At 52.8% G+C, this 14,566-nt stretch overlaps 1 protein-coding gene across 4 annotated transcripts; it reads left to right on the top strand.

The window, feature by feature from the left end:
• The first annotated feature begins 822 nt into the window (after positions 1-822).
• Positions 823-14,192, top strand: SLC38A7 (solute carrier family 38 member 7). 4 transcript variants are annotated; one of them, XM_061138643.1, is made up of 12 exons: positions 925-944; positions 2,018-2,136; positions 2,699-3,121; positions 3,915-4,113; positions 4,342-4,486; positions 5,377-5,475; positions 6,591-6,648; positions 6,828-6,942; positions 8,270-8,417; positions 8,999-9,164; positions 10,003-10,057; positions 12,089-14,192. In XM_061138643.1, exons 3-12 carry the CDS (start codon positions 2,852-2,854, stop codon positions 12,508-12,510), a joined length of 1,677 nt encoding a protein of 558 aa, XP_060994626.1. In that variant the 5' UTR covers positions 925-944; positions 2,018-2,136; positions 2,699-2,851; the 3' UTR covers positions 12,511-14,192. The 4 variants fall into 4 exon arrangements, with proteins under 4 accessions (XP_060994625.1, XP_060994628.1, XP_060994626.1 ...); XM_061138642.1 differs by lacking the exon at positions 2,018-2,136 and having other exon boundaries at positions 823-944; XM_061138645.1 differs by lacking the exon at positions 2,018-2,136 and having other exon boundaries at positions 823-944; positions 8,965-9,164; positions 12,089-12,336.
• Positions 14,193-14,566: the final 374 nt, after the last annotated feature.

Below are 14,566 nucleotides of genomic sequence, written 5' to 3'. Positions count from 1 at the left end.
CTTCCTAAAAGGAAGCAGAAGTGTGTAGTTTGGCCAAGGGACCCAGAACTAAAAGTAACAGGAATAAATACAGGCGGGCAGAGTGCCCGGACTAGTTTGGGACAGTGTTTTCAGGACGAGGATTAGAGAGCTGGTAGACTTATTGGCAACCCACTCCAGTATTCTTCACTAGAGAATCCCAGGGACAGGGGAGCCTGGTGAGGCCATCTATGGGGTCGCACAGAGTCGGACACGACTGAAGTGACTTAGCAGCAGCAGACTTGTTGGAAAAGTCCCTGATGCTGGGAAACACCGAGGGCAAAGCTTTGGGGATGAGGATTAGAGAGCTGGTAGACTCATTGGAGGAGAAGGCAATGGCACCCCACTCCAGTACTCTTGCCTGGAAAATCCCATGGACAGAGGAGCCTGGTGGGCTGCAGTCCATGGGGTCGCTAGGAGTCGGACTCGACTGTGAGACTTCACTTTCACTTTTCACGTTCATGCATTGGAGAAGGCAATGGCAACCCACTCCAATGTTCTCGCCTGGAGAATCCCAGGGACGGGGGAGCCTGGTGGGCTGCCGTCTATGGGGTCGCACAGAGTTGGACACGACTGAAGCGACTTAGCAGCAGCAGACTCACTGGAAAAGTCCCTGATGCTGGGAAAGATTGAGGGCAGAAGGAAAAGAGGGCGTTAGAGGATGAGATGGCTGGACGGCCTCACCGATGCAATGAACATGCACTTGGGCAAACTCCAGGAGTTGGTGAGGGACAGGGAAGCCTGGCGTGCTGAAGTTCACGGGGGTCGGAAAGAGTCGGACGCGACTGGGCGACTGAACAAGTCTAACACTGGCGCCAGCAGAGAACTACAATTCCCAGCGTGCCCCGCGGTGCGGCCCGGCCCCGGCAGTCATGTGATCGCTGCTCACGTGTCTCCACTGCCGGCCCGGGCTAGAAAGACCGCAGGTAGGTGGAAGGAGGTACAGGTTGCTGGAGGGTGGAATCTGGGTCCCCAAGGCCCCCACCGCGGCAGAACCCTACTCACTCGCTGCAGGGCTCTGCAGCCTGGCATCCTCTGCCCCATGCCCGCCCGGGGTCGGGCGGCCCTTGCTGCGCCTTATCCCGGCCTGTCCCTACCTGGTCTCCACCTGTCGAGCCCCGGAATCCCCTCCCCAGTTTAACACACAGCAGCCCACTCTCCGTCCCGGGTAGGCCGTGGCCCATTTTCCAATGCAGCCCACCCCTCGTATTTCTGGGATTCGGCCCCAGGCTGGCCTGGGTACTTCCTCTCGTTGGGCTCTCAGGGGCCTACTGCAGTGGTTACAGCCCTGGCCTGAGCGCGTGGGCATTAGGCTGCTAGTCCTGACTGCCAACGAGACCCTGGGACATTAGCCTCTTTCCCTCCATGGCTCTGTTTCCCTAACTGAGCTGGTGCTTCTCTCTGTGAGTTAAGAGTCAGAGCGTCTCAGTTGCCTTCACTCTGTTGACCAGCAATGGTGAAGTTTGAGAAAGAAAAAATTGAAGGCAAAGAGGGAAGTGGGGAGAATCAGATCTCAGATCTGGGGGGAGAAGGTGCCATAAGGAATAGCTCTCTGTCCACCAAAGCCAGAAGGGTGGAAAGAGCAGGTAAGCTGGGGACCATGGAGCAGAGTAATTTGAGGGGAGGGGAGGCTAAGAGATTCTGGAGCAGTGCAGAGACTTCTTGTGTCTGAGAAGTGAGCAGGATGGAGGACGAGGTCTCACAGTGTGGGGAGCACCAGCTTTACATGGTTCTCTCTGGAGCTACCCTGGAAGCCCGAGACCAAAACTGCCTCCAGTACTCATTCACTGCTTTGATTTTTTGCTGAGTTGCTGGCTGGGTGGCAAGTTGCATAAGAGGAAGCCCTGTGGCATCTGACTGATCTTTCTGGATTTGGAGCCAGCAGGGAGACATTTTCCCTGGAGCTGTGTCCCTTGGTTGCATGCTTGGTGACATGTCTGAGAGTACCCAAATGCCCCCTTTTCCCTCTGATGAGTTTACAGCTCCCAACTTTGTTCAGCCATCACAGGAGGAGCCATGACAAGAATCAGACCACCCAAGAGGCCTCACTAGACATTTTAAACCCCTCAGTGTGCTGGGGGCATGAGACGGAATGCCTCTGTGATGAGCAGTGGTGAGGTCAGTCATGTGGGAGAAGAGAATTTAAATCCTCACTGAAATTTTGAAGGGCTTTGAAAGCTCCACAAAATTTAGACTCTGGGCCAGAGGGAGGTATGCCGGGCTGTAAGAAACTGAAATACCCACAGTTCTAGGTGAGTATTGTTCTTCAGACCCTGCGGTGTAGAAACCAGTTGGGAAGCCAGACAGATCTGAATCTAAATCTTGCTCTGCAGCTTGCTACTGTGTGATCCTAGATGAGTGATTTGATCTCTCTGAACCTTATGACCACTGTCATCTAAGGAATGAATGAGATATGTACATGACACTCCTGCTTGATGCACGACCTCTAGTGCTGAAGTGTTGGTACCTCTCTCTTCTGGGTTTATGTCTTATTTACCTGGTCGGTCTGTAAGCCTGTAGCAGGCAGGAGTTGCATCTGACATCTTTCTGTCTCTGCCATTACCCTGTGGCACCCAGTGCAGTGTTCCACACACTGGCACACCTGGGTTTGAATCTCAGCCATTTGATCTTGGGAAAGTTGTTATCTTGGGATGACAGTATATCTGCCTTTCCCATCTAGGTTTAGGAGAGCCAGAACCCATAGGCCTCCTAGGATAACAGCCCCACACAGTCTGGGGCACCCTCCAGCTGAAGGTGTGTTCCCTCAGTTCCCCAGCGGATGAGGCCGTGATACAGAACCCACAGACCCTGCGGGAACAGGACTCCAGGGGCCATGGCCCAGGTCAGCATCAACAGAGACCTTGACGAATGGGGCTTAAGCACAGACTCTGGGGAGCGTGCCCGTCTGCTGCAGAGTCCCTCTGTGGACATAGCCCCCAAGAGTGAGGGGGAGGCCCCTCCTGGGGGTCTGGGCGGAGGCACCACTTCCAGACTTGGAGCCATCTTCATCGTTGTCAATGCCTGCCTGGGCGCGGGGCTACTCAACTTCCCGGCAGCCTTCAGCACTGCTGGGGGCGTGGCAGCTGGCATCACGTTGCAGATGGTGAGTGAGCGGGGCCTGGCAGGCAGAAATGCAGACTGGTGGGTCTGGGCTCCTGGCCTCAGAAGGGAGGCTCTGGATCAGGAGTGGTCAGCGACACATGCTAATCACTCTCCCCTCTGCCACACACGGCTGACATTATTAAACTATTGTAGCATTCTTTCCTTTGAGGCCAGATGAGGTTTCAAAAGCCTTCCTCGCAATTAGGGAATTTCAGACATCAATTGCCTATTTAATAGTTATGTGGTTATGTTTAAAAAGTGGGCCCACACCTTTTAGAACTGCATGTTGAAATATTTACTGATGAAATGATATGATAGCTTGTATTTTCTTCAGCATAATCCAGAGTGGGAAAGGGACGAGATGAAACAAGACTGGTCATGAATTGATGATTGTTTTGTGTTTAATCTTTTGGCCACACCACAGAGCATGTGGGATATTAGTTGCCCACCAGGGATCGAACCTGTCCTCCCTGCATTGGCAGCATGGAGTCCGAACCACTGGCCCACCAGGGAAGTCCCTGAATTGATGATTTTTGAATTTGAGATTTGAGTGATGGGTACATAGTGGCCCACTATTCCATTCTCTCTACTTTTGCTCACGTTTGAAATTTTCCTCAAAACTTTTTGTCTTTAAGGAAAAATCTCAATTCCAGTAATCTGTTAAGATTGCCCTGCAGGATAAGGCTCATTTGCCAAATGGGCTTTGGGCACCAGGCCAGTAAACGCTGAGCAAAACCAGGCTGCTCTTTGCTGCCAGACCTTTCCCACACACTCTTGCTCCACCCTGCCTGCAGGCCATGCTGGTTTTCATCATCAGTGGCCTCGTCATCCTGGCCTACTGCTCCCAGGCCAGCAATGAGAGGACCTACCAGGAGGTGGTGTGGGCTGTGTGTGGCAAGCTGACAGGCGTGCTGTGTGAGGTCGCCATTGCTACCTACACGTTCGGGACCTGCATCGCCTTCCTCATCATCATCGGGGACCAGCAGGACAAGAGTGAGGTCCCCCTTCAGTATCTACCTCATCCCTCCCCCTTGGCCCTGGGGATCCTGCAGTGGGCAGGGAAGAGCATGGATTACCCACCCAAAGCCCGGACCTGGCATTCATCTGGGAATCCCCCCTCCTGGCTGCTGGGCCCATGAGACAGCTGGCGATCCCAGCAGAGATGGAGGACCATGCCCTGCAGTAGCCTGGCATCATCTTCTCTCTTTCCTCCCTCTGCAGTTATAGCTGTGATGGCAAAGGAGCCTGAGGGGGCCGGCGGCAGCCCCTGGTACACAGACCGCAAGTTCACCATCAGCCTCACTGCCTGCCTCTTCATCCTGCCCCTTTCCATACCCAGGGAGATCGGCTTCCAGAAATATGCCAGGTTCGGAGGCCCCACCCCAGCCTGCGCTGATCACAGGCAGTCAGAGACCCAAGGGCAGCAGGGGAACCCCTCTCCTCCATGCCACCTTGCCTCCAGGGGCATAAAGAGGGGACGAGGCAGGGGCAGACCAGGGCTTGCAGAGATTCTAGCAGAAGACCTTCCTTTTGTGTCAGCAGCTAGGGAGACAGTGGCTCTTTGCATCAGTGGGAGCGTCAGCTCCAAATGTCCTTGTCCAAGAAGGGACAGATAGTAATCCTGAGTGTGAAGGCTTCTTCTGGCCTAGGCCTTGTCTTTCTCACAAAGCACGGGATTTCTTGATCATTTGGGATTGTTAGCTTTGCAGCATTTTCCATGCAGCTCAGTGTGAAGGGAAGGGACTAGCTTCTTGGCTCAGAATCTGAAAAACAGGGATTCTAACCTGTTTCCTGTGATCCTCAATTGAAGGGGTCACACTCAGTGTCTCCAAGGTTCCCTTTAATGTTGACTTTCTGGTATTAATGCCTTGGAGCCTTCTACCTCCAGCCTTTCCTGCTTCTCAATGGCCCTGCTTGCAGCTCTGGCCATACCTGGGCTGCTCTGATTGAAGTAATAGATGTGCTTTGAAGCCCAGCGCCCCCTGCTGCAGTCTCTGAGCTATGGAGCTGAACCACCTCATTTCCCCAGGGGCCACATGTGTCAGTCTGGTCCCCTCTTGGCTTCCTAACTGTGGCTTGTTTCTCTGAAATTTATTTCTCATGCATTTCTTAAGTCTTTTGTTTGGAATGATCTCCCAGTTGGTTCTTTAGACACGTTAGGTCACTAAGGTGAAGGATGGATGTCACTGGGGATAGAATTGAAGAAGAGGCAGCTGGGACTAGGGAGGAGGAGGCTTAATTCATCCTTCCTGGCAGCTTCCTGAGCGTCGTGGGCACCTGGTATGTGACTGCCATCATTATCATCAAATACATCTGGCCTGATAAAGAGATGACCCCAGCAGACACCCTGAACAGGTGAGTGAGGGCCCCCAGGAGGCATACAGGATAAGAAGCTCCACTTGGGCCCCAGGAGGTATTGGGTCAGGCATCAAAAAGCCACACAGGAGACTTCCCTGGTGGTCCAGTGGCTGAGACTCTGTGCTCCCAATGCAGGGGCCCCTGGTCAGGGAACTAAATACCACATGTGATGACTAAGACCTGGCACAGCCAAATAAATACATTTAAAAAAAAAAAAAAAAATCCCAAGGCTCATTAGGGGTTTGACTCGTTGGTCATCGTAGGAAGGACACAAGAGGTCCTATCTCTTTTTACTGGAGGAAAGAGTAAGAACCAGAGATGAGGGCCACTTTGCCATTAACATCCAACAGATGAGCCAGTGTGAGACTAGGCCTTAGGTTATAGATCCTGCCAAAGTGGAACTGCACATTTTTTCAACATGTGCTTATCTTCAACATGTGCTTACCTTTATCTTCTTTGTGAAAATGAATCAATTTTCTCATTTTTTTTTAAAGAAAGTTTTCTTTTTTTAAAAGCTTTAAAACTTTTTTTGATTAATTTATTTATTTTTGGTTGTGCTGGGTCTTCATTCCTTCTAGAGCTTTTCTCTAGTTGTGGCAAGTGGGGACTACTCGCTAGTTGCGGCACACAGGCTCCTTTTACAGTGGCTTCTCTTGTTCTCTCGTTGCGGAGCATGGGCTCATGGGCTTCAGTAGTTGCAATATGTGGGCTCAGCAGTTGTGGCTCCTAGGCTTAGTTGCTTTTCGAAATATGGGCTCTTCCTGGACCAGGGATCAAACCCCTGTCTCCTGCATTGGCAGGCAAGGTGTATGGTTTTTTTTTAACCACTGAGAGGAAGTTTGGTTTCCTTTTTCTTGAAAGGAACAAACCAGAGAAGCAGAAGCCCAAGTGCAAGAACCAAACCTTCTGGATTTGAGTCCTGGGAGGGCCTTCCAGAGCCCCAGTTTACTGACCTGTGAAGTGTGTCCTCTCCCGGCTCCGCACTTGTGTGGGCGGAATGTGTGTAGCTGGCTGGTGGGGGCTCTGGGGGGCTGACTCAAGAGTAAAGGCCTGGGGCAGCTGGGGACTCTGAGGGCTTCCGGGGCAGCAGCATCTTGTGTGTCTGTCCGCAGGCCAGCTTCCTGGATAGCCGTGTTCAACGCCATGCCCACCATCTGCTTCGGATTTCAGGTGCCAGTTGCAAGGTCCCTTTTTAGTTCACTCCCCACCCTGGGATGGAGTCCACATTATTGGTGGGACAGGGGCGGGTGGTCCTGGAAAGGGGAGCTGAGTGGGTGCACCCGGACTTTGCCCTTTGTCCTTGGGATGAGGTCACTTGCCCACCCTGACCCTGCCCTTCACCCTGACAGTGTCACGTGAGCAGCGTACCCGTCTTCAACAGCATGCGGCGGCCCGAGCTGAAGACCTGGGGCGGCGTGGTGACAGCTGCCATGGTCATCGCCCTCGCTGTCTACATGGGCACAGGTGAGTGCTCCCCTCTGAGGGCCAGGCTTAGAGGGCTCCCAGTCTCCCTCTTCATTCCCAAGTGCTCTGGCCCAGGATTTCCTGGGCTTAACCCTGCATTCCCAGCACGTCAAATACTTCTGTTGGCATTGGCTTGAACTTGGGTTGCCTTGGGCCTCCTCCTTCCCAGATGAGAGATGTGTGCATGCATTCATTCAGCAGCTCTCAGTGGGCACCTAGTCAGTCAGCCCCAGGAACTTTCTCAGCATGGAGGGGATGCCATAGAGAGAGGTCTGGTCCTGCTTGCATTGAGATTGACAGTCTATTCGGAGACACAGTCTTAAAGGAGTAAACTGGGAATCAGTAAGGAAATCCAGATGAGTGCCACGGTAACAGTGAACCAGGGAAGATGTGAGTGGGTCTGGCTTTAGGGGGTGGATCACAGACGGCTCCCCTCAGAGGAGCTGGCATCCAGGGAAGCCCAAACCAAGAGAAGGAGCTAGAATCTGAAGAGCCCGGAGGGAAACCATTCTAGACAGAAGAACGAGAAAATGCCGAGTCCCTGAGGCCGAGACAGAAGGTGGTCTGTGGAGCAAGCTGTGGGGGTGGGTGGTGGGCAGCACAGCCAAACAGGGAGCACAGCCAGATCCTTGAGGACTGGTGGGAGCCAGAGAGGAAGTGTTTTCAGCAGGGGTGTGGCTCGGAGAAGGGTTGGCTCTGCGTGTTGTGTGGAGAATGGTGTGGATGAGGGAGCAGGACCGGGAGACCAGGAAGAGTGGCCCAGTGATTGCTCCCACAGATGGGGCTCAGGACCAGCTCTGTACTAGCTTCTGCAGACGCAGCCAGGAATACAGAGCCAAGAACAAGGGAGGGCAAATAGGCAGAGGCCCTGTTCTCCTGGGGCTCATGTTTTTACTAGTTGAGAGAGACAGATGATAAACAAGTGAAAAAAAGAAAAACCAAAGAGAGAGGAACACTGTGAAGAAAAGAGATCAAGGTGATGTCGCGAGAGTGCCTGGGGGAACAGGGGTCACTGTGGATGAGGAGGGACCCCTGAGCTGAGACCTGAATGATGAGGAGATGGGCAGGCAGAAGTTAATGCAGAAGCTCTGAGACAGGAACTGCTGGGGGAGTTCAAGATCAAAGAGGTAACAGTGTGGGGGTGGGGAATGTGAGAAGTCAGGGAGGGGGGCTTCTGAGCCCAGCCCTGACACCCTTCTAAGCCTCAGTCTTAGCCTCCAGGGCTGCTCTGTCACCTCTCCATCTGCTGCTGGACTGAGCAAGGGACGGTCCATCTCCCTAACCCTCCCAGGTCGCTCTGACCCAGCCCTCTCGTCCCCGCCCTCAGGTATCTGCGGCTTCCTGACCTTTGGAGCCGCTGTGGACCCTGACGTGCTCCTGTCCTACCCATCGGAGGACATGGCTGTGGCTGTGGCCCGAGCCTTCATCATCCTGAGTGTGCTCACCTCCTACCCCATCCTGCACTTCTGCGGACGGTGAGCCCCTCCCCACCCCACAAAGGTGCTTCTTCTCACCAGGGCCCCTGGATGCTCTTTGAACATGGTCCTTGGACCTTGTGTAACATGGATTTTATAGAGCGAGACACTGAAGCCCATAGGAAACAGTCAGTGCCTAGAATGGCCCTGCAAGCACCCCCAGCCAGGTCTTGGGGGGCCACCTTTGTCCCAGAGTCCCCAGGACAATCTGTGAGTGCTCTGAGAACCTCTAATCCAGGTCCCTTCCTGAACACCCTGTCTTCTGAATACCCCAGACCCTCACTTTCCAGGAGTCTAGTGGAATCAGTTCCCATGGGGTGTGCAAACTCTGGACCAGGCAAGGCACTCAGTCTTTCACATTCACCATCCCATCTGGTCCCCATGGCAACCCTGAGAAGAACGGCACTAGACCCATTTCACAGATGAGGAGACTGAGGCCCAGGGATTGTCTTACCTACAATCCATCCATTTGGGGGTCTGGCTCCGTGGCTGGAGTGGGGGGTCACTGTCAGCAGGTACGCCTCTGAGCCCCTCTCTGTGTGGGCAGGGCGGTGATCGAAGGCCTATGGCTGCGCTACCAGGGCATGCCAGTGGAGGAGGACGTGGGGCGGGAGCGGCGGCGGCGAGTGCTGCAGACGCTGGTCTGGTTCCTGCTCACCTTGCTGCTGGCACTCTTCATCCCTGACATCGGCAAGGTCATCTCAGTCATCGGAGGCCTGGCCGCCTGCTTCATCTTTGTCTTCCCAGGTGTGGACCCCCGCCGTCCCCACAGCACTCACTCCCAGACCCTCCTGGCCTCAGCTCCTCTCTTGCTCACCTGCGGGGGAGCATAATCACCAGCGCTTATTGATCACCTTCAGGCTCTGTGGGAACCCCTGTTTAAGCATCACCTCCTGCAGAGAAGGTGTAGTTGTCATCTCCATTTTACCCACCAGGAGGTATGAGGTTCAGAGACGGTAACAAACTTCCCTAGGGGTTAACAAACTCAAGTAAAGAATAACAGACCCTTTTCAAACCGAAGTCTGTCCAGCTCCGCAGTCTATATAGTCTTAACTCTAAAAGTACCTGTTCCTCCGTGACTGTCCGGGGTCTGGCTGGGTCAGCCCCTGAGAGGGTAATTAGGGTCTGGCATTGGCACCCTGACACGGAGGTCGGGAGACCTCAGTTTCAGACAGTCTGCCACCAGGTCCCTGGGAAACCGTCCCGTCTGCCCAGTCACAAGTTCCGCCTATACCCAGCTTATTTCTACCCAAGAGGCCACCTGGAAAGCTCTTGCCACTTTGCTTGGAGCAAGGGGGCCACACCTGCTCAGAAGTGCATTGGGAAGGGCCCTGCAGTGAGGGCACCACAAAGTCGCCTCCCAGTGCCGCCCCTTTAGCTCTAGCTCTTGCGTGCCACCCAAGGACCTCTCCTGGGAGACCAGTCGCCAGGCCTCCATCGGGGTGCAGGGTGGAGGCAGAGTGGAGGAAACACAGGCCTTTCTCCACCACCTCCCCTGTCTCCTGGCCAAGGTGGAGGCTGGCCTGTGCGCCGGGGGACCCACCCAAGCTCTCACGGCCCCACCAAGCTCTCTCTTCTCTTCCAGGGCTCTGCCTCATTAAAGCCAAACTCTCTGAGATGGAGGAAGTCAAGCCAGCCAGGTAAAGCAACGCCCAGCCTGCGGGCCTCTCGGGGAGGTACTGGATGAGGAAGTACCCTTTAAACGGGTCGGAATCAGGAGACCTGTGTACTTTGAAAACAGGAGTGTTTAAAATACTGTTTTAAAATTTATTTATTTATTTATTTATTTGGCTGTGCTGGGTCTTGGTTACAGCACGTGAGATCTAGTCCCCTGACCAGGGATCAAACCCAGGCCCCCTGCTTTGGGAGCATGGAGTCTTAGCCACTGGACCACCAAGGAAGTTCCTTAAAATACTTCTTTTAAAATGAGTAACGTGTTAGTTGTAACAGTTCAAGCACTTCTGAAGGACTTTAGAGAAAAACGTGGAAGTCCATCCTTCCCCGCCGCCCTCTCCCTTCTCCTGAGAGAGCTTCATGTCATGAGCATGGCCTGTGCCCTTGTAGACTGTTCCTGTGTGCGCACAGTTGTCTGTGTACACAAAGTGATGTGTGTATATACACAGACACATGGGTTTTTGTGTCTGGTTAGGTTTTTTTCAAAAATTATTTCAAGCCAGACACACTTTTCTACCCCTTGCTTTTTTTCACTGAACCATGTATCTTGGCGATCACTCTGTGTCCACACAAGATCTACTGCTTCCTATTTCAGTGGCTATAGAATCTGTTGTTTGAATGTGTTGTTTGAAGCGAACACACTTCTGCACATACACCTTGGCACACCTGTTCAAGGATCTTAGTGTCATCGATTCTTAGAAGGAAGTTGCTTTATCACAAGGCATGCTCATTTTCACTCTTGCATATGGGTTCAAATTACCCTCTTGAGAGGCAGTACCAGTCAAGAGTCCCAGCAGCAGTGAATGAAAGTGCCCTGTTCCCCATATCCCTGCCTCCACAGTACATAGAGGCCTTTTCAATATTTCTTAGTCTATTGAAAACAAAACACTACATTTTTAAAAATTTTACCTTTTTAAAATGTTCAGTAGTATTAATTCCATTCATATTTTTGTGTAACGGTCACCACCAGCCATCTCCAGAACTTTTGCATCATCCTAAACTGAAACTCTGTACCCATTAAACAGTCATTCCCTGTTCCCCCTTGCCCCAGCCCCTGGCAACCAGCATTCTATTTTCTGTGTGAATCTGACTCTTCTAGGTACTTCCTGTAACTGGAATTGTATTTGTCTTTTTTGTACCTGGCTTCTTTCACTTAGCATAATGTCTTCAAGGTCTGTCTATTGCAGCAGAAGTCAGAATGTCCTTTGTTTTTAAGGCTGAATAATATTCATTGTATGTACAGGCCACACTTTGCAAAACGCTGCGTTGTTTTTAATATGTACATGTTCCTGAATGGTAGAGAGTTTATGACCAGGTAGCTTGCTTTAAAAAAATAAACAAAAACAAAATTTTTGTGGGGACTTCCCTGGCAGTCCAGTGGTTAAGACTCTGTTCTTCCAATGCAGGGGGCATGGCTTTGATCGCTGGTAGGGGAACTAAGCTCCCATATGCCATGTGGTAAGGCCCCCCCAAAAAAAATCCAGTTATAACCCTGCAGCTATTTTTGATATATACGTTTGCAGATGTCTTTTGACTTCTTTTTTAATAAAATGGATCACTCCATGTGACTTGCTTTTTCCTGACCAGCTTTTCCATCAGGAGACATGCATTCTAATTCTGGTCCTGCCCTTGATGTCCTGACCAGTCAGCTAATCACATTAGGTCTTGGGCTCCTTACCCTTGGTCTAGGAGTCATCCACCCAGCCCCATAAACCTTTGTGTGAAAGCTGTTGAGAAGTAGGAAGTGCTCTACCCACAGGAGAAGGGGTATAAGTAATTACAGTAATTAACTGATAGATGGCAACCCACTCCAGTATTCTTGCCTGGAGAATCCCGTGGACAGAGGAGCATGGTTGGCTACAGTCCATAGAGTCACAAAGAGTCATGACTTCAGACATGACTGAAGTGACTTAGTACATGCATTTTCATATATATGAAAGTCGGCAAAGTCATGAGTGGTTGACTGACCAGGCCCTCTCTCACCCTCTGCTCTACAGCTGGTGGGCGATGGTCAGTTACGGAGTCCTCTTGGTCACCCTGGGAGCCTTCATCTTCGGCCAGACCACAGCCAACGCCATTTTTGTGGATCTTTTGGCATAACCACTGCCTCCCAGAGAATTCTTGGCCTTTGTTATTGGACCCAGGAACCCATCTCCTAGAGCTTCAGGACCACCCTGGGCCCGGCATCATTCCCCTCCACTGGTGGGATGACATCTGCACATCCTTTTCCAGGAACAGTTCTGGGGTGAAATCAGGCCCCACCCCCGTGGACAGTTCAAACTCAGCTCCCTTCCTGCTCCCCCACCCTGGCAGTGCCGTGGATGGTAGGAAGAAGTCTCATGTAACAGGGGAACCTCCTCCCCTCCTCGACCTCTTGACTTTTCCATGTCTGGACACCAAGGGTAAAGAGTGTCAGTAGGTCTCCAAAGAAAGAACTCAGCCTGACTTGCCTCTGGAGAAAGAGTGTGCTCCGAGGGGTGCCATCCTCCACAGAGAAGCCTGTCCTGAGTAGAGGCTCTGCTCATCACCCCGGGACTCAGCACGTGCTCTAGGCTGTCGGCAGCCCAGCCACCAGTGGCTTCCTCTGGCAAGTCCCAGAGGTAGCTTGAAAGCATATGAGTGCACCAAGGCAGGTAGATGGATGCCTGTCCACTGCCTCCTGGGCCCGCAGAGAGCCCGAGAGCCCCCTTGCCCATGGCTGATTGACATTTCCCAAGGTCTTTGGGGACTCGCCCTGCCTCTTTACTCAGACCTGATGGTCCAGGCATCCCTCTGCTCCTCCATCCCAGACATCACCAAGTCTAATGTTTACAAACGGTGCCAGCCCAGCTCTGAGCCAGGGGCCAGGGGCTGCCCCGTGCCACGGTGCTGTGAGTACTCCCTGAACTCTCCCCACGGTGGGGAGTCTGCTTTCTCTCTTAGATTCCAGATGGGCCCCTCTTTTCAAAGCAACAAGAGTGGGGACATCCCTAGTGGTCCAGTAGTTAAGACTCTGCTTGCAATGTAGAGGGTACGAGTTCAGTCCCTGTCAGGGAACTAAGATCCCACATGCCACAAGGTGCGACCAGAAAAAAAGTTAAAAATGAGACAGAGGCCCAAGAGTGGGTGATGGAACAGGCTGGGAATGCCACGCGGGCTGGGCTCGTGAGAATCAAGGTGACTGTGTCTGGTATCTTCACTTTCAATGGCTGCTTCTCTTCTCCCTGCCCTCCATGTTAACCCCAGCCAGGTACCCGGAGACGAGACAAGAAAGGCAGCTGACATGTCATTGACTGGACAACATTTGAGTGTAGTCATGCTGGCCTAGAAGTTTCCCTTCCTGTCTGGATCTTGTCTGCTCCTTTCCACCATCACCTGTTCACCCCCACCCCATTTTCCTATGGAGCCACAGTCTCTCCTGGTCACCTAAGTGTGGGAGTGGGGTGGACCAGACCCTCTCTTGTCCACTTCCTCAGCTCCACATGTCCACTAGGCCAGGCCTTGGAGGCCTGTCGATCACATTGAGGACATAGCTAGGTTGTGCCCCATGCGAGGTGAGGAGGGATATTCTCCGCCTTCATATTTTGAACACTTTGGCCACTCAGGCCAACCCCAGGCACCAAATCAGGCTTTCTCTGCCTGGAACACTCAGCATTTTCCCTGGCTCTTCCTGCCTAAAACCTCTGAATGGAGAAGTGGGGATGAGAGGGACCCATGTTCTCAGGGCAGTGAGATATAAGAAGCAGAGGCTGGCTGGAGCCGCATAGACTTCTGCTCAGCTGCAGACTGGCTGACTTGCCGCTCCTCACATCCCCTCGAGGCTCCCCCAGGGCCAGGCCCACGTGGCCGTCTACTCAGCCTGCTACACAGCACCAGGCCCCGCCAGCGCCCATCTGGACAAGGTTTGGGAGGACAGACATCAGCAGGGCTGCACCGCAGCCTCATGTTGCATTTCAATCACAGGTGGGGGTCTGTAAGGGGGAAGTGAGCTGGAATCTGGCCTGATAACCTCAGGAGCCCCTTCCCCTGCCCTCCCTGCCTGGGCATTTTACTGTTTTCTTTTTTACTTGTGCACATTCAGACCAGGAAGGATGGTTAATAAAAAGGGACTTGTGCTGCTAAGCTGCATGGTCTGTGTCTGATGCCGGGGACAGTCCAGGCCACTGGTAGGAGAAAGACAGACTGGGGCGGGCAGTAGGGGCTGGGATGTTGCAAGCGCCTTTGGCTTCACCATCTATGACCCTTGAGCTGAGAATGGGCCCACTGCGCTCCCTTTACCAAGCAGGAAACCTCAAGTGGTTCTGGACACCTCTGCCTTCTTCCACATCCCATCAGCCTTTCCCCGCTGACTTGGGACTCTGCCTTGGCTCACACCCCTCCTGGGCAGGCACACATTGGCCTCTGTGTTTTATGTCACCCCCCAATCTCAAGTTTTGGGGTGAGCTTCAAACTCCTGAGCATCCCCCGTTTGTCCTTCCAGAGGCCGGTGTTGAGAG

This window comes from Dama dama, chromosome 4, assembly GCF_033118175.1.
Source record: "Dama dama isolate Ldn47 chromosome 4, ASM3311817v1, whole genome shotgun sequence".
NCBI classification, from domain to species: Eukaryota; Metazoa; Chordata; class Mammalia; order Artiodactyla; family Cervidae; genus Dama; species Dama dama.
Note: the sequence above shows the minus strand (reverse complement) of the source record. Positions and strands in the feature narration are given on the sequence as shown.